Raw genomic sequence first — 18,260 nt, forward strand, 5'->3', positions numbered from 1 at the left:
AACACTGAACACTAAGCTCATACCTGACTGAGCATGTGTATTATATCTACAATTATCCAAATCTGGAGAAAGATTTGCTTGTACAGTATGTATGAGCTCCTCACTATAGGAACTCCAGCTACGAAATTTAACCCCTAGAACATTAATTGATAAAGAAAACATTTGAGTACCAGAGCTCCTCACTGTAGGAACTCCAGCTACGAAATTTAATACCTAGAACATTAATTGATAAAGAAAACATTTGAGTACCAGGGAGCACATAGCATGAATAACCTGGGAGTCTGTTCTTTGAGTTAAACCTTCAGAAAGATCTTCTTTATATTCTTTTTGTCCTTTTTATTTCTTGAAATCTGTTGCTTGGGACACATCTTTTTTCTTCTATTATTAACATATATTAAACAGTATGGGGCTACCACACCCGTTTCCTCAAAAAAATTCAGTAAGATATAAGATACAGGAGAAGGTAAAAGACAAGAAGAGAAACTGAAATGACTATAAGTCCAACCTAGGTATGACTTGTATAAACTTGCTTCTTGAGTGGGCCCTTGTGGATTATTCCTGAGCACTGTGAATTGTGATTGGGTAGATGAAATGGGTTGGACGCAGGTCGCGTGAATAGCATTGTTCATGTTCAAGAGAAACTCAAGTGCTCACCAATTATCTCCAATAAAAGGCACATCACTACTTTCAAAGTTTCAATTAACATGGCATTTGAATTTTGAACACAAGCCACTTCAGAAATGTGCATTGCACGAACCTACTTTTCACTTAGTGGGTTCAGCTGTGATACACTCATATTAGTAGAACAAAACATTTTGAATGTGAGTCTATAAGTGCATGTCGTTCATGAGATGTATAGCAATGTACAAAACTACACCTCCAGTTAAATAAGCACATGGAACTGTCCGTATCATTCCAACTTCAATTTTTGCCTTCATTAATAGGGCAGCACAAAGAATATTTTGCATGTCATCATTATCTATTCTCTATCATAATATTGTTTTCTCACAATTAGCTTGATCTAACTTAACAAAATTGCACTCAGCAATCAGCATGAGCTTTCTATGTCAATAAAAGAATGCAAAAATTTAGAACAGTATGAGGCTATGTTCATTCAGAATGATTAGGATCATATACTGAAGACTTGAGACACAGCATTGCCATTATTCAATTTCCCCCCACTTACTGCACTGAATACATGCAACTCCAACAATCTTCTGTACTGGCCTTGTTCGATCTCATCTTCATTCGCACCATGCAGTAGCAGGAGCTCAATAATGCAATCTTCCCAATCAATACCGTCACAGGAACCTCTTCTTCGTCTCTTTTTCCTGACACCTGAACTATCTGCCATATTGTCACTGAGAAGGATATGATCTGTATCATCCAGCTTCTTTCCCCCTCGACTCTTCCTGGTCAGTTTTTGCGGGGGAGGGGCATATTCATTACTTACAACATCTTCTGAATTATTTGCTTTTGCAGCTGGAGCAGCAGGAGCCTTCCTAATTGCATCAATTCGCTGCTTGGCAGCTTCAATACGTGCTCTCCTCTCCTTCTGCAACTCCATACCAGCAGTAAACGATGGTGGAGGTGCATCATAGCCAATGTCAATATCCACCACATCCTCAAGCAGCATGTTCTTTTTCCAACCAACATTCACAGCGTCCATACATGGCTCCAGCTCCAGTCCTCCTTTCAATCGCTTCCTCCTGTCAGCACCTTTACCAACCTTCCCAAGTTTCTGTAGCTGGGCAAGCCTATTTAAGACATTTTGGTAAGCATCTGATAGGCCCTTCTCTGAGATATTCTGGTTTTCAAATTCTTTGTCCTCTGGCTCAAGATTATCGAAATCAAAGTCGTCAGCACTGACGGGAGTAATCTGAAGGTATTTGGACTCGTCGTCGTCAACTTTAGAGTACGCCTGCACAATTGCAGCAATATTCGGAGCGAAGCTCTCAAGAAACTCTTCAGAAGGGTCCGACTGTGACCGCATCTCCATCAGCCGGAGCAGGACCGGAGCGTTGAGGAGCAGGTTCTTGGCATTGACATCGGCGCCCCACGGAAGCAGGTGGCGCGCGACATGCACCAGAGCGTCAACGAGCTCCTTGTATCGGCGGATGCTGGTCCTCAATCCCGCCGAGATGTCACGGGCAATGTCCTCCAATGAGAGAGAAGTGACCCCGTTCACCTCCGCAGAGAAGGCGAGCAGCGCCGCGACGAGGGGGAGCGGGAACCGTCCGGTGGTGAGCGACCACTTGGAGGCGCAGCGGAAGAGGAACCGGGCCTGGGCGAGAATTGCGTCCGTCTTGTAGGCCCCCGCGGCGCTGAGCGAGGGCGAGAGGTGCACAGCGCGGTCGAGTGCGGCGGAGTAGTCGAAGCAGGGGAGGGGCGGGAGGGATAGCTGGGCGGCGACGCGGGAGACAAGGTCGCCGAGGGCGGGCACGGAGCAGAAGGCGGCCTCGGCGGCCTCGGCGAGGGAGAGCGGGAGGCGGTGGGAGCGCGCGACGAGCAGGGTGCAGGCGGCGGCGAGGGCGGGGAGGAAGGCGCTGCCCGGGGTGGCGAGCTGGCCGTCGGTGGCGGACTTGGCCATGCGGAGCGCCTCCTCAGCGCGGGACGGCGACAGGCCGAGGCGGGTGGCCATGGAGGTGATGCCCGCGGAGGCGACGGCGAGCTTCTGGTCGCGGTAGGCGGAGTCGGAGGCGTTGCGGACGAGGGAGGAGACGCGGAGATCGAGGCCCCCCGAGTCGTTGAAGGTGGACTGGTGGACGAACTCCGCGCCGCCGGCGTCCTGGATGACGCCGCAGGAGGTGCAGACGAGTGCGCCCGAGTCCGGATCCGCCACCACCGCGCCCTCGCCGCACGACAGGCACGTGGAGCCCATCGGCGCGGAGCCGGCGGCCGGAGCACGCGCAGCGGTGGCGGCAGCTTGCGGCGGAAGGAACCCGGTGGGGATTCGATTCGAAGAAGCAGCGGCGATCTGATCCCAATTTTATGTGCCTAATATATGGGCCGCGTCGACCGACTTATGACTGGGTACAACAACACACGGGGTCGGGCCGTCGGGGGATTCAAAATCTGTTATGGCCTTGTTTAGTTCACCAAAAATTTTGTAAATATAAGTTTAAAAAAAATGTAATTTTTTTAGATTTTTCATCACATCGAAATCTTACAGCACGTGAAGCATTAAATATAATTTAAAAAATTACTAACTATATAATTTTACATGTAATTTACGAGATGAATCTTTTGAGCCTAGTTAATCTATGATTAGAAACGAAAATGATAAAGTATTCATTTTATAAACATTTTTAGAACTAAACAAGGCCTATGTTATGTTTCCTTTCACTATAATTAAATGTTAACTTAACGAATTTGCTCAAATCTTTCCCTCCGTGCTTTGAGTTATCTCCACCTCTGTTCATCATCTTCGTCGCCCGCGACCGCAACCTTATGGCCAAGAAATCAACATCATCGTAGGCGAGAGGCTAAACATCTTATCGAAACGAATTAGTGAGAAGCGAGCAAACATGCCAGTTGACATATTACAGCGTTTTATTGTGAGAAATACAGACACCTTCGGGTCAAGATCACAATTTTTTGAGATGTACCAAACACACCATACATTTCAGGATTGATTTTTTTCTTACGAAGTTCAGACATGGCTAATATAGGCTTTAAAACAGAATGATTAGACCGGCCCATTGGTGCAAACTAGAATTCGATTGCTCTCTAACGCGCGCGCTCATCATCAGATATACCACGGTGCATTTCGTGCATTCAATATTCCAGATTCCAGATATGTTTATTACTATATTTCAACTTAATATATTTCAACTTCAAGTTTCAGCAAATCATAAAAGAATATGTTCTCCACTCTGACATACGTCGAAATGTCTCCAGCTTATTACATGTGTATACAATTTTTCCAAACTAAATACAGCAAAATTTGAGCAAAGAACAGCATTTCCACCACGAACTTTCTACTCTCGTATACTTCACAATAATGAACCTCCCATCTGCAGCCACAAACTTGAAATGCTGCTTGAGAGATTAACCTTCTGGGACTCGCGTGCCTCAGCAGCGTTCCATTTGTAATGGAACGCAAAGCTCCTGTTCTACTCTCCTCAAAGAAAGAAGACCAACACTATACCTGTACAAGCATGGGGGTACCAGACTAAATTCAAAATTGACGTATGTTTTGAGAATTCTGGAGCCATTTCACGCCCTCTGGCCCTTGAAGGTTCATTTTTCAAGTACGCGGTTTCCCATATAGACTTGTGTACACAATCTTCGTCCGATAGACCAGGATCAAGCTCAAGCCAAAAGCAATGATGCAGAACCCGGACATGATCAGGGATGAGAGGAAGAAACAGATGGCGCCCTCACACTTCAATGATGGAGCGGCTTCAGAGACTATGTTAACCACTCTGCCACTCATTGCCAGCAACATAGAGTTGTGGCGCTGCTGAGCCTGCTTTGCTGCTTCAGCGTCATAGATGCCACTGGCGATAACCCCTGAGAATACCAGGGAGCCTGCTGGATTTGCGACTGTGAGGAAATTATAGAGTGCTCCGAAATTTTTCACCCCAAACAGTTCAGAGGCTGCGGCTGGCACAATGGCCCAGTGGGCACCATAGCCTACTCCGACAAGCAGCGTGCCAATGTACATTGTCCCAGGCCAAGCCATTGCAAAGTTGAAGTGCCCAATCGCCATCAGGACTTGAGCTATTGCTAATGCAATTGCCCTTGGATATGCATAATCTCTGAAAACAGGTGATGGAATGCAAAAGGGTCAGAGAAGAAAAGAGTTGATGCGACTAAGAAACACCCTAAAATTTGGAATTAAGAGTTGACCAACTCAGAGTTATATTTTTAACTCAGAGTTATATTTTTAACTTCTCCCTCCGTTCCAAATCATAAGATGTTTTAGCTTTTCTAGATACATAGCTTTTGCTATGCACTTATAATTTGGAACGGAGAAGTAATTCATGATTGCAAACTGAATAACATAATAGTATTGCAAGTTTAGTTCACATGTTGCTTTTGTTCTGTTCTCTTTGTAGATCCAGCACTTAATATTTATGTTTTAATCTATTTAGTAAGCTTTTTCTATAGTTACTTCTGTTCTGTGTTAGCTCCAGCAATTAATCTCTATGTTTCAGTTTCCTCTTCTCTACTTTGCTTTTGTCAGGATGGTGTACCAATTTTGTCAACCTTCAAAATCAGTTCTCCTAGCATCAGTCAAAAATCTATATTAAGGCAAGAAAATTTTTCTTAAACAACATTATGGCAGCAACAAAGAGTAAGCATAATTTGGTACACTCTCTGTTCCAAAATCAAGGTGTTTTAGTTTTATCCTAAGTCAAACCTCTAATTTTGCCCAAGTTTATAAAAGAAAATTAACATCTACAGTACTAAATAAAAGAGCTATCAAGACATCTTTTTAGCTGCATACCTTTGTATTAGAGAGAAACTGTTCCCTTACAAGCAAACACACTGACTCACCTAAGAGAACAGAGGGGTTGTAGTACCTATCAAGAAATGTTTTGTGTTGGATTTTAATGAAACTAATTTGATGTTATAGATGGTGATGCATTTTTCTATGAAGTTTATCAAATTTAGAGAAGTCTGACTTAGGACAAAATTAAATCACCCTACATGAACAGGTGGAGTAAAAACATAGGTCAACATGGAAAGTGATTATGCTGCCAAAAAAACATTTGAAAAAAAATATTCATAACATGGCATGTGAAGTACATCCTATTCAGCAAAGAGGCATAACAATCTTACTTGACAATAATCTCTGAGAAGTACCCTCCACCAATACGTCCAAGAAAGTTCCAGATGCTAATCATTGACACAAAAATGTGAGTTTCCTCGTAACCCAATGACTGGCTCATTTGCCCAAGATTATCAATCACAGTGAGACCAGATCCAGAGCCCAGCAGAAGGGAGAAAAATAGAAGCCAGAAATCTGCCTTGATGAGCGCTTGCATCAGTGTGAAATCCTCTCCTCTCCGTGGACCTTTCCTTCTCTTAACCCTGACAGCACCAACAGCAGCTGCCTGAAATAACCTTGTCTGCAGTTCTGCTATCCTTTTTTGCCTCTCTGAGGCTGGAAGTAAATCGACGTCCCTTGGCTTTTCATCCTCCACCTCGCTGAGTATAACCTCCTGTTGCTCCTCAGAAGACGTTGATGCACTTGGTTCTTCTTTCCGAGGTGATGGCAACAATAGTGCATACAAAGTCTCATCATCATCCGAAAAGAAGCTGAGTAGAACTGGGATGACTATTGGAACTAATAAAAAGATTATTAGAACAATGGTCAACACGACAGTCACTGACTGGCTTAAGTCGACAAGGTCTTCCAATAACATGACGCCCATAAGATAAGCCGCCAAAAGCAAGCAGACACTGTATACAAATGTGAAACTTGTGCCATCAGAAGGCCGCACTTGTCTGTGGCCTCCAACAGGTCTTACAATGAACATTAAAGCTATAACAACCATTGTTGGGCCAACCGCAACCATGAAGATGAGTGCAGCATCATCAGGAGAGTGTACAATTGCATAAATCTGTGTTAGAATTGCACCACTTAATCCAGCGAATCCTTTGAGGATACCAACAATTGGTCCACGGCTCTTGGGGAAGTTCTGAACACATGAGACAAGGGCAGCAGTGTTGAAGTACGTCTCACCATTGTTACCGATGAAGATTAGAATGCACATCTGGGGAAGGATGATAAACTCTTAGTATGACAACCCACGTAAATGCAATTCAAGTCAATAACAATTTCATTTTGCCCATGTGGCTATTAGCAAAAGGCCCAGTCTTGGAGGCCAAAGCGAATAGGAACTTAGGATCCTGGGCCAGAATGTACCATAGCAGTTGGGTATTATGTTAATACAGCGTAGACTCAGGTAAAACCGTAAAAGCACACTTGGTTTCATATATTGCTTTTTTCCCTTATATGTTCGTCTTGTGATTTGTGAGAGACAACAGGAAAAATCTCAGAAATTAACAGTAGATGCACCTAACATTCAGTCAGTGAGACTCAAAACCATGAGAGCCAGCCACAAGGTACTGTACTGTAGGATTAGACACCAGCCTGAAAATCAATGGCAAGTAGACTAGCCATCACTTTGCTACTAACTAATTATGCAGATGAGTTGCACGCGCATGCGATGCTAGTAACACACTGTTTGCAGTATAGACATTAACTTTTCACTGATTTATTTGAACAAATCTAGGCAACTCCATGTAGCCAAGCTTACTAGTAAAATCCATATTCAAGGTGTATTGTGAAATACATAAAGGAAATGGCAAATAACGAGAGGCAACGACAGGGATGCACACTCATCAAAAGGTGACATGCTATCACTTATGTTACACAGTAGAAGTTGTTTCTAAGTAGAACTCTCAGGATCTTTCTTGAGAGCATGAACAAAACAAAACAAAAAGGTGAGCATCAAACTTCCATAATTTTAGATGAAGGTTATATAAGAGCAGAAATGACCAAAACTAATCAAACGATATGTTATCGTGTTTCTTCTCAAGGACAAATAAGACAGTGCAACATTTCTTTACAGCTGGGAATCAACTAGAGGTGTTATGTTACAAAATAGTATTGGTCACTAGCCTCTACTTGTCAACGTATCTAATCTAAGAAAAGAAATAGTTCAGTTTCTTAAATAAAAATGTAAAAAAATATGAACTCTCTATCCATGTGGTATGGACGATAATGACACTTGAAATAATATCAACTAAACCGGTGCTTTTACGGAAGGAGTATAGCCTTGTTTGAAATAAAAGGAGATTTTGGCATGACAAATCTCAGTTCCTGATCTTGAAACAATTTCTTTCTCGAACCTTATCTCGATCTTAGGTACTTCAATAGTGCAAGTTGTATTGGCAACATGAGCCGGAACACATTTTGGAGCTCTAAGGAATGCCATCCTTTCTGTAGAAAGAGATAAGCTATACATCTCTAATACTTTCTTAACAAAGTCGTCATCCTGTGATGTCATTTAACTTTTTGTACCCCTAAAACAAATCAAGTGACCTCCTGCAACTATATTTGATATAAAGTAAAGACTGATCAGCGCTGATTTTCTACATTGCAAATTAACGGAGCAGAATAAGATACTGCACTTAAATCACTGTATGATTTACCCTGACGTCATAGCATCTAAAGGAAAATTTAGATAATAAGGTACAACCAGAAGCACATGGAAAGCAGGACAGCGACCACATTGAAAAGAGAAGCACACCTCAGACAACAATTGACCATATTCCAGTATTTCCTATGTCAAGTTGTCCAATGCAACTTCGAGAAGTTCAGCATTATAAGAGTATCCATTTCCACAATAACTATAGACTTGTGCATTAATGGCACACATAACAGTAAACGTCGAAGTTCAGCTTAAGCAGTATCCTAAAACCAAAGGAATCAGCTCAGCTGTCCTTTTCTAAGTGAAAGAGTCCAAGTGCTACTCTGCATAAACCCGAGGCCCGAGGGCATGCATTCTTTTGTATAGTTAGAAACGATTTGAAAGCTAGGCCTTGTTTAGTTCTTACCTAAATTTTTTTTAATCTATCACATCAAATGTTTGACACATGCATAAAACATTAAATATAAATTAAAAATAACTAATTATACAGTTTACATATATTTTGGAAGACGAATCTTTTAAGTCTAATTAGTCTACGATTAGGCACTAATTGCTCAGTATCCATTTTTCGAACTAAACAAGGCCTTAGTAACCACATTTTTTGTAAGCATGTGAGCAAGAATATTTGACACGGGCATAATCCAGGCCGCTGAAAGTTGAACCGCAGCAAAATCTGCAGAACTTATGTCTGTATCGAAACACAGATGACACTGCTACGGTACGAAACCGAAAGCTTGGAATTTCAACGACGACAGCAAATTGGAAACCCAAAAATTCCAACATACTACAGAAGCATCGTGCACGATTCAATCAACAACAGCCACGGGCAAGAAAATGTAAGGCAAATTCGCCAACAAAAAAAAATGTAAGGAAGTTTAGGCGTTGGTAGAGCGAGCACAGGCGATCGCGACACGCAACCAAGCAATGCAGCTGCAGACCGCAGGTAACGGGGGAAGTATGGAACATCGAACGTGCAGTAACAGGGAAGCGGTGAAAAAAAGTAATAAGAAAATGAAGAGGCGTGGCGTGGGGATCTCACCGCCCAGAGTGGGGGCACGGGGACGCGGCGCGTGACGGCGAGCCAGACCCATCCGTACCCGACGAGGTTCTGCGCGGCGCCGACGAGGAGCGCGGCCCAGAGCGGGAGCACGGCGCAGAGCGTGCCGGCGAGGAAGCCGACGCTGTCGCCGAGGTCCTTGGCGACGCCGAGCCCGGCCACCTGGCGCTGGTTGTACCCGAGCGAGGCCTTGATCCCGGGCGAGAGGCTGCCGAAGAGGTACCCGACGCCCGCGCAGGACTGCATCCACATCGCCGCCACGAACACCAGCCACCGGTTGTGCAGGAACCCCCGCACCCGGTTCCCCACCTCCACCATTGCGCTTGCGCCCTGGTTCCCGGGAGCTCCGACCCCCCCGACGCCGCGATACCCCGCGCGCGCGCGCGGCCGATTCAGAACGGACGAGGCGCCGAGCCGGGAGTCCGCGACGGACGGACGGACGGGGTTGGGATCTTCTGGGCCAGGGACGGACGGACGGGCGCGCCCGGTTCGTTGTGCGGCACGGCAGGCTCCGGCAGCGGTCGTCGCCGTGGCCTTTTGCGGGTTGCCGAATGAATGCCGATAAGCGTGCGTGCGTTGGTGTCCCAGCGCCGCGGATACAAAAATGACGGACGGGACCGGCCGAAATTCGTGGGATTCGAGCTCGTTTCCGCTTTCGCTGTCGCAGTTTGCGCGGTCGGGTCGGGGATCGGGCGGCGGGGGTAGGCCCCCTCCTCCGTGGATGGAACGATGGGCAACTCGGCGAGACCGCCGCGAGAGGAGGAGCAGGGGCGAGGCGACAAACACGGGGGGTTGACACGACGGGAAGCCAAAGCCTTTTTCTCCGGTGCGCCGTGCGCGCAGAGATGCCACGGCCGCACGGTCCACGGGGGGGTGCTGTCATGCGCGACACGAGTCAAGCCCCCCAGTGCGCCCTGACTGCGCGGCAGTAGCTAGCGGGGGACCGGGCTTTTGCGGCGATGCCTGCCGCCTGCCGGTGGGTGACCGACTGAACTCAACTCAACGTGCCGTGTGGCTGGCGCCTGGCGGTACGGTGTCCGCGCTCGACGGTGTGGCTCGCGCGCGAGTCGCGACGCCGATGCGCCGAGACGGAGTAGGTGTTGCCCGCCGGGGGAAGACACCAAGCGGATGCGTTTGGTGTCAGTTGCCGGCTTCGGCGATTGAGCGACGGTGAGCGAGGCTTAGGGGAAAGTTCCAACGCCGGTCTCTCAGTCGGTAGTCCACTTGACGCCGGAGAACGGCTGTTTCTGTCGTCTGCGTCTTCGGCGGCGTGTCCTTACCTGCCGTGCGTGCTTTGCTGTCATTTTCCCAGGCGTCTCGTTGGTGGGCCGTGGGCCGATGATATACACAACTGGTAATCTATATTTTATTTCTTCTGCATAATAATAAACTACTCCGCCTGTTGTTCGTTCGCTGATCTAAAAAGTTATGATTGAAAATATTGTTCACTAATTTATTGTAAAAGAAAAAAAATATTATTGACTAACATAAAAAATATATCTTATAAGACAAACGAATAGGCTCACATCTTGCCATTTTAGCTAATGTGCTGCACCTTGGACGACTAGAGCTACTCAATCCGTCCCAAATTATAAAACGTTTAATTTTTTTACACCAAGTTTGACCACTCACTCTATTCAAAAATTTATACAAAATATCATTTCTTTTGTCATATCTTGGTTTATTAATAAAAGTTCTTTAGAAATGATTTAAATTTGACTATAATTTTTAAAAATAAGACGAGTGGTTAAATTTGAAATAAAAAATCAAATATCTTATAATTTTTGGAATGGATAGCAATGACAGTATGCGATTCTGTTACAAGGAACCACCGTTCTCGATCCAGAGGAGCAGAGCTAGCAATGACAGTCGTGCTTGTGGGTGCAGGTATCCGCAGGTTTCATACCCCGCTGGGTGTGGGCATGGGCAAAAACTCACCTACGGACTTAGCAAGTATCCACACATGCAGGGGAGGAGACTGATACGAGGTTGAAGACGGGCCACACATGGCGCCCTAACGCCGTCAAAGACTAGAACGATACTACTTGCGAGTTGCGACGGAGGCAACCCGTGCGAAGGGGGAGTAGCTTTGCGTTTAACTCTGAAGCTGAGATGTAGGCTAATCGTTGTTGGCATGGCTTCTTTTGTTCGTTATAATTTTAAGAAGACATATTATAAAATATAAATACCAATCACATGTAATGGCCCCAAATTCGGTTAGCATATGTGCAAGGTGTCCAAGCAAATACCATAAATCAACATAATAACATATTCATGCTCTGCCAAAAGAAATTCATGACACGTGGGAAGGAGGCACTAAGTATTAACCTTCTTTGACAGGACATGCCATATGTTTTTACTACACACTATATAGTAGCAACTTACGCACGATTTTAAATGCGTATGTAATGTAACATGGATCTAAAGGGATCTAGACTACACTGAGCATAGGGATATCATATAGGAGATCAGAACTTCAACGCCCATTTCATCCACCAAAGTTCAGCTGTCACATTTCACCTAAATAGACCAAGCTACTGCAGACAACACCAAGATAATCTGGATATAACAAACGACTCTCCTGCAGACATGTCTACTCCGGGGACGGAGATTCAGGTAGCAGCCCCGGCGCACAGCAACCGGCAGGTACCACTAACCTGAACTGCCTTCTTGGAGGCGGCGCTCCCTTGAAGCTGCTGCGCTCTGGCACACGCAACTCCCTGAAGATAGCATTCACCTGAACTTTGGCTTCTTGGAGGGTGGAGCTCCCTTGAAGCAAGATAGCATTCACCTGAACTTTGGCTTCTTGGAGGGTGGAGCTCCCTTGAAGCTGCTGCGCTCCGGCGCACGCGACTTGCTGAAGGTCTTCGCCTTGCGGCGCCTCCTCTCCTCCTCGCTGTCCGACTCTGCACCATTCTCACGGTCCGCATTGCTTGCCTCACGTTCCAATTCCTCCCAGGTCTTGCCCTTCTCCTCCTCTGAGTCCTCAACTGACTCATCATCAGCAGCAGCATCAGATTCCACCAAGGACTCGCTGTCGGAGTCATCATCTTCCGACTCGGACTCAGGCTCAGCGTCAGACGGCACATACCCTTGGTCTGATTCCTCTGTGTCATCAGTCTCTGAGTCGCTCGCCTCCATGTTCAGGAACTCCCAGCCGCCATCATCAATGAACTTCTGAGGATCATCAATTATAGTTTTCAGGATAGGACGCCAGTTCAGATTCAGCCTGCTCTCGTAGTACTTGAGGTCAGTTGTGTCCAGCCATTCCTTTATCGCGTCAAGCGATGCTGAAGGGATGGAATCAATGCGGAGAACGTCCTTCTTGAAGTCCTTGAACACGATAGCCATGTCAAAGTTCTTCGTTCCAAAGCCCACCCTCTCCAGGTTAACAATCTCTATCTCGCTCAGGCTCACCACAAGGAAGGGAGTCTCAATCAGCTCAACCAAACATGTAGAAGTTGGAATGATGAAAGCAGAAGCTTTATATGGGACACCATGGAACCCAAGCTCTCTAAGTGGGACATCAAACTCCAGGTCAAGCCCCTTGAACTGTGGTTGCGACCAGTGGTCATTAACCTTGTTCACAAAGTTCTGGAAATCCATGTTTATTCTGTTCTTCCTATCCCTCTCACGCTGCTCTTCTTCAATCTCATCAGGATCAAGTCAGTCTGTACAACATCCATAACTTCAACATAGAACTGGACATCCTTTGTCTTTTTGTTTCCAACCATGATATGGTTGTGCAGATGGAAGTGAAGGAGAGTAATCATTTCTTTCTCTGCGGGCTGGAAAAAGGCATGCTTTATATTTCCATACATGATGTCCACGCGCTCATCAGACCTTGAAGTAGAATATCTGAAACCATTGAAATGAGCCTCAAGATTTCCTGTGAGCTTCCTCCCACGACCACCAAATGCAGGTCGTATCCACACATCAGAAAGTTTCATCATCTTCATTCTGTTGTTTCCAATCTGAAGTTTCTCCTGGGTAACAAGAGTTGCCCTTTCAGCTCTCTCTGACTCCCTTGAAGCAACTTGCCTCCTTAACGTTTTGATCTGCTGAACAACTTCACTGCTATGCCGTGGATCTTTTGAGCGGAATGTAATTTCTTTCAGATAGATAGCACCTTGAGAATTCAGCTTGCTATCATTTGAGAATGGCATGCCAGGCACATTGAAGAAGATGCGGATAGTGCAGGTGCGGTTGTCCTGATGGCTGGTCACACTCTTGACAGTAGAAACATGGAAAGGAACCATACTGCCATAAATAGGTAAGAGGACAGCTTCATTCTTCTGATCTACTTGGATCACCAAATCTCTTACAAATGGTACATCATTAACATTCTTATATGCAACAAGCTCATTTGAAGCCCTTGCAGGACCACGTCCCTCACCAGATCCAGAACCAACTCCAGCAAGCCTTCTAGCAGTCTCTTCATTCTTTTGGCGAGCAAGTTCAGCCTGGTGCTGTCTCCGGAGCTCTTCCTTCGACATCTCCTGGTTGTCCGACCTGAGAGTTGCCTTGGTTGGCACAGCTATGGTCTTTGACTCTATCTTCACCTCAGCAGCATCATCATCATCTTCGTTGAACGAATAAGCAACATCTTTGACTGCCTTGGAGCAAGGTGCTGTTAAGATCTCGTGTCCTCTTTCATTGACTAAAACTGTATCAGCTAACAACAGCGAAAACTGCTTTGTCTTCTCACTGGTTGTTTCTGCCTGGACGTTATGCAAACCAAGGGATACATTAAAAACCATTCCCTGTTTTATCCTACGATCATTCTTGGCATTCAGATTTAAACCAGATTCTCGGAATTCAAGGCCTATTCCAGTTCCAGCTGACTTTGTTAGATTAGGAAGAAGTTCAGGGGCATCCCTCTCAATCACTGCTACTGCAGCTTGATAAACTGCACTCATCTGATTGCCTGGTTTCACTTGTTCAACAGCAGCTTCATGAGCTTTCAAAAGGGTCTCATATGCTTTACTCTGTGTAGGGGTAGCATCAATAAGATATGTCCGAGCAACATTTGAACAATAGCTACTGTATTTGGAACCAATTGCACAGATGATAACACTTGCTGAATCATAATACAAGTACTCGTCATTGCTAGAAGCACCAGGCTTGAGATCAAACTTACCCCCACTTTGAAAGACTGGAGGGTAGCATATATCAACATTATCAGGCTTCAATTTAACCTTAACCTTGAGCGGATCAAGAATAGCCTTCTCTGTGTCATCCATCAATGATGAGTGTGATACTTTCTTCTCCTCATCGATAACCTTCTCCAACTTAGGAACCACAAAATTTTTCAGAACAGATGAAGTTAAGTAAGCAGCCTTCTTCACACACGTGATCTCCGCGGTGTCCTTCACAGCAAAGAGCTCAGAGAAGCCGCTTGTTACATCTACAAGTCGTAGGCCTGATCCGGATAGCTTTTCTGTCCATGTTTCAAGAAGCTTACCCTCAGGTACCTCTTTGGCAATGTGTCCAACAACTGGCTTGTCTGATTTCAATTGATTACGAGCAGCCTGCACTATGTCATCCATCAAGTCAGAACCATCACCATTCTTGGTTTTCACATGCAACACAATGCCAGCACCAACAGCCTCGTTTGCCGCCTTCTTGAGGGTCCCAATAAGATTTGCTTTCTTCTGACTGCATAAAACATGTATTTGCGTGTGCATGAAGACAATTATCGTTTCTGGAAATTCATATCCAAGTAACCAAATATCAAGGGCAGATGATTTCAAATAACGAAGATCATCAGAAGGAGGTGGGGTAGCAATGGCAATAGCATCAGACGAACTCCAAAGATCAGACTTGTGCTCCTTCCAATGGTCATAAAATACCTTCAGCCGCTTACTGAAGTTCTCTAGATTAATTGTATAGGCGCCAGATCCCCCTTTGGCATTACCATTATCAGCCATCTTTGTCAATAAGCTAACATTAACCAAGGCAACTGCAGAAAGAAACAAAGTTAGCAAACAAGAAAATCACAAGGTTATGCTGACAGTAAGCCATGAAAGTATGAGCATTAGGAAATACTCGAGAACAAAACAAAAATTGTACAGGCAAATACGATGGAGCAGTAGCCATAGCCATACAGGATATCAAAATTGATACTGGTTATCAAAATAGCATTTTCCTTATAGAAAGGAGAGCAACTTGCAAGTTACTTCAATTATTATGGCGTAGCTATAGTCACAAAGGCAATCGTTGTCCCAATAACATCAACACTGCATACAAAGCCGTTACTTTTAACATAATACAAAAGGGTATTTTCCTAGTCCATACTTGCAATCTTAAAAGTGTATCAACTTCCATGAATCAGATTGGGAAGGGAATTGGAATCCAAATCCTTAGGATTTACTTCATCGAGACAGGCCTGCAGTGACTGCGAAACCATGAATAAATATCTATACAGCTGATAACAGATATACCACACCACTTGGATCTATTACTTCAGTAAATATTAAAAATGCTAGTTTTGTGTATCTATTAAGCCATGGTGGTGAAGAGAAAACACTCAACGGGAGCATTACAATAATCTGGTATTTGAGACACTGATGATATGGCAATCATGTCGTATATAGAACAATAACATAGGATTTCAAAACGTTCCGTTACTTTGCAATCTACTTAACTACTTAAGTGCTATTACAGCACAGCAGATCTCAGATTCTCAAATATAGCATTCAGGCTCGCATCAAGTTTGTTCTTGCTCATTTGTCTCATTCTCATCCAAACATCAGCTTGCACTAGAACTACTCATATTTGGAGACATATTTGGAGACGCCATCTATTGCATACAATAAGCATGGTAAACCCTAATCAGTACGAGGGAGTGGGGAACATGAAAAATCAAGCAACGAGAAGTCGTCAACAACTGCAGAAATAGACTGGATCGAGAATGGGAAGGGAGAACTGGTGAACAACGAAATCAAGCAACGAGAAGTCAAGAACTGCAGAAACACAGTAGTTCGAGGATGGGGAACGGGATGAACTCACGGGTGGTCGCCGGATCGACGTCGCGGGGGCGCAGGATCGTCCCTGGCGGCCGGCGAGCAGGGGCGGGGGGTCGTCGCCGGCGGCCGCCGAGCGTGGTCGGAGGCTCGTCGCCGGCGGCCTGCGGCCGGCGAGCGGGGGCGAGGCTCCCTCTATGCGACGCGCTGGTGTGCGGCAGAGGCGGCGCGAGGTGGTGGCGCGCGGGCGTCGGGACTCGAACGGGGGCTAAAGGCCTAGAGTCACACAGGGAGACAAGGCCGCCGTAGTGCTTGTTGAGCTGGGCCGTATCGGATAGGCCAGATAGGCATCAGATCAGGCCACGTTCTAATATTCTTCGTGAAATTAAGTAAAAATTTAGATCGGCCCATGTACTCAACATTTTTTACACTAATATTCAGGCCTTGTTTAGTTGCTAAAAATTTTGGTTTTTAGCTACTGTAGCACTTTCGTTTTTATTTGACAAACATTGTTCAATTAAGAAGTAACTAGGCTCAAAAGATTCATCTCACAAATTACAGGTAAACTGTGCAATTAGTTTTTATTTTCGTCTATATTTAATACTCCATGCATGCGACCAAAGATTCGATGTGATGGAGAATTTTGAAATTTTTTGTGAACTAAACAAGACCTCATTAGCCATGACCACAGAGATCCGGTGAAACCTTAGCTCTTCCATGGTGCCACCTTCTTCCCCTCCCACTGGACCGACCTTGCTCGACAATCCCTATCGCCATCGGCTCCCCTAAGCTGCCCGTCAACCACCCTCACTGCCTGGCCTACTTGTCTCCCCTAGCCGGTCATTCTCCACCGGAGTTGAAAAAGATGATACAGAGAGCCTGTCGGATCCCTAGCTCAGTGATCCAAGAGGAGGAGGAGGCTGACGGATCTACCGTCACTGCCGCCACGAGCGCACGGGGGAGGCGGTGGGACACGGGCATGGGGAGAAGGTCATCGAGGAGGTGCTCGCCGGCGAGGTTGTCACTAGAGAGGGAGAGATAGGGGAAGGGATGGAAAGGCGTGAGGGCAAGTGGAGGTACGTGGTGTGGGGCAGGAGTCACGAATAATGCACATTTAATTAGATGTTAGCGTTTTTGTTATGTATATTGTCCTTCGGGTGCTATAACCCACATTTCTCTTCTTATAAATCTATAAAAAGCATATAGATGACAAGTACAGTGGACAATAAGTCAAGAACAACACTTGTAGAGCAATTTCTTTTAAAAGAAAAAAAAACTAGTCAAGTGATTTCCTTAAAAAAGGTTCTTTATGCATTAACATATGTTACAAGTTTCTTAGATAATAACAAAACATAATTGTGTTATCCTCTTGCAAAATTGAAAACGATGTCTCATGTTGGTGCATGGTATATAGAACACCAAGACTCATTGAGTTGTCCTAAGATTACTACCACAAGAGGCATATAGCTAAATCTGGCATATGCTCCTGAGGAATATTGCACACATCTTTGCACTAGATAGATATTTTCCATCCTTAAGAAACACATACATCTCTACAATCGCGTCGGATAGACCATGTTCATGAATCCTAAGGGCAATCATCATCTAGATGACCAAGGGGCAAGGGAAAGAACAAATTTTCTATTAGACGTCACCCACAAGCGCAAGGTCCATGGAGCTTGTGCACGTAGCTCTAAGCTTCAGCTTTCGTCTAGGGTTCCTCTAACGAAACCTATGAAGCAACAACTAACCATATGTGGCAGGGTTCATATCAATTCTTATTGAACCTTGATCATACATTCCTGCTGAAGTGCTGATAACATTGCCAATGTCAAGTCATCCTGGTTTGCACTGATGTTCAGAGATGTGTATTGCCTCTCGAGTATGTGTAGTGCGGCAAGAAAGTAGCAAGCCCTCGCCAACAACAATGCTAGCCTTTGTTGGATCAAGAGCTCTGCCATTGTATTCCTTCCCCACCAATAGTATGTAGGGTGTCTGGATCAGGTCGTACACCAAAGCAGAAAATTGAACTTCAATGCTCACTCATGATGACTATTTGAATTTGGT

The 18,260-nt window shown here is 45.2% G+C and overlaps 2 protein-coding genes and 1 pseudogene across 2 annotated transcripts; all 3 read right to left on the bottom strand.

The window, feature by feature from the left end:
* LOC8060948 (plant-specific TFIIB-related protein PTF2) lies at positions 903-2,969 on the bottom strand. The gene has a single exon (XM_002445763.2). It carries the CDS (start codon positions 2,879-2,881, stop codon positions 1,130-1,132), a length of 1,752 nt encoding a protein of 583 aa, XP_002445808.1. The 5' UTR covers positions 2,882-2,969; the 3' UTR covers positions 903-1,129.
* LOC8060606 (protein NUCLEAR FUSION DEFECTIVE 4) lies at positions 3,800-10,047 on the bottom strand. Its single transcript, XM_002445764.2, has 3 exons — positions 9,211-10,047; positions 5,791-6,728; positions 3,800-4,763 (listed from the first exon to the last, which is right to left on the bottom strand). The coding sequence occupies exons 1-3, from the start codon at positions 9,544-9,546 to the stop codon at positions 4,250-4,252; spliced, it is 1,788 nt and encodes a 595-aa protein (XP_002445809.1). The 5' UTR covers positions 9,547-10,047; the 3' UTR covers positions 3,800-4,249.
* On the bottom strand, positions 11,454-16,437 carry LOC8060607 (annotated as a pseudogene).

This window comes from Sorghum bicolor, chromosome 7 (genome assembly GCF_000003195.3).
Source record: "Sorghum bicolor cultivar BTx623 chromosome 7, Sorghum_bicolor_NCBIv3, whole genome shotgun sequence".
NCBI classification, from domain to species: Eukaryota; Viridiplantae; Streptophyta; class Magnoliopsida; order Poales; family Poaceae; genus Sorghum; species Sorghum bicolor.

Coding starts and splice junctions, on each gene's coding strand:
- LOC8060948 (XM_002445763.2), bottom strand. CDS start 2,881: ATGGGCTCCACGTGCCTGTCGTGCGGCGAGGGCGCGGTGGTGGCGGAT.
- LOC8060606 (XM_002445764.2), bottom strand. CDS start 9,546: ATGGTGGAGGTGGGGAACCGGGTGCGGGGGTTCCTGCACAACCGGTGG. Junction 6,729..9,210: donor CCGTGCCCCCACTCTGGGCG/GTGAGATCCCCA, acceptor ATCCTTCCCCAG/ATGTGCATTCTAATCTTCAT. Junction 4,764..5,790: donor TTCTCAGAGATTATTGTCAA/GTAAGATTGTTA, acceptor ACCTGTTTTCAG/AGATTATGCATATCCAAGGG.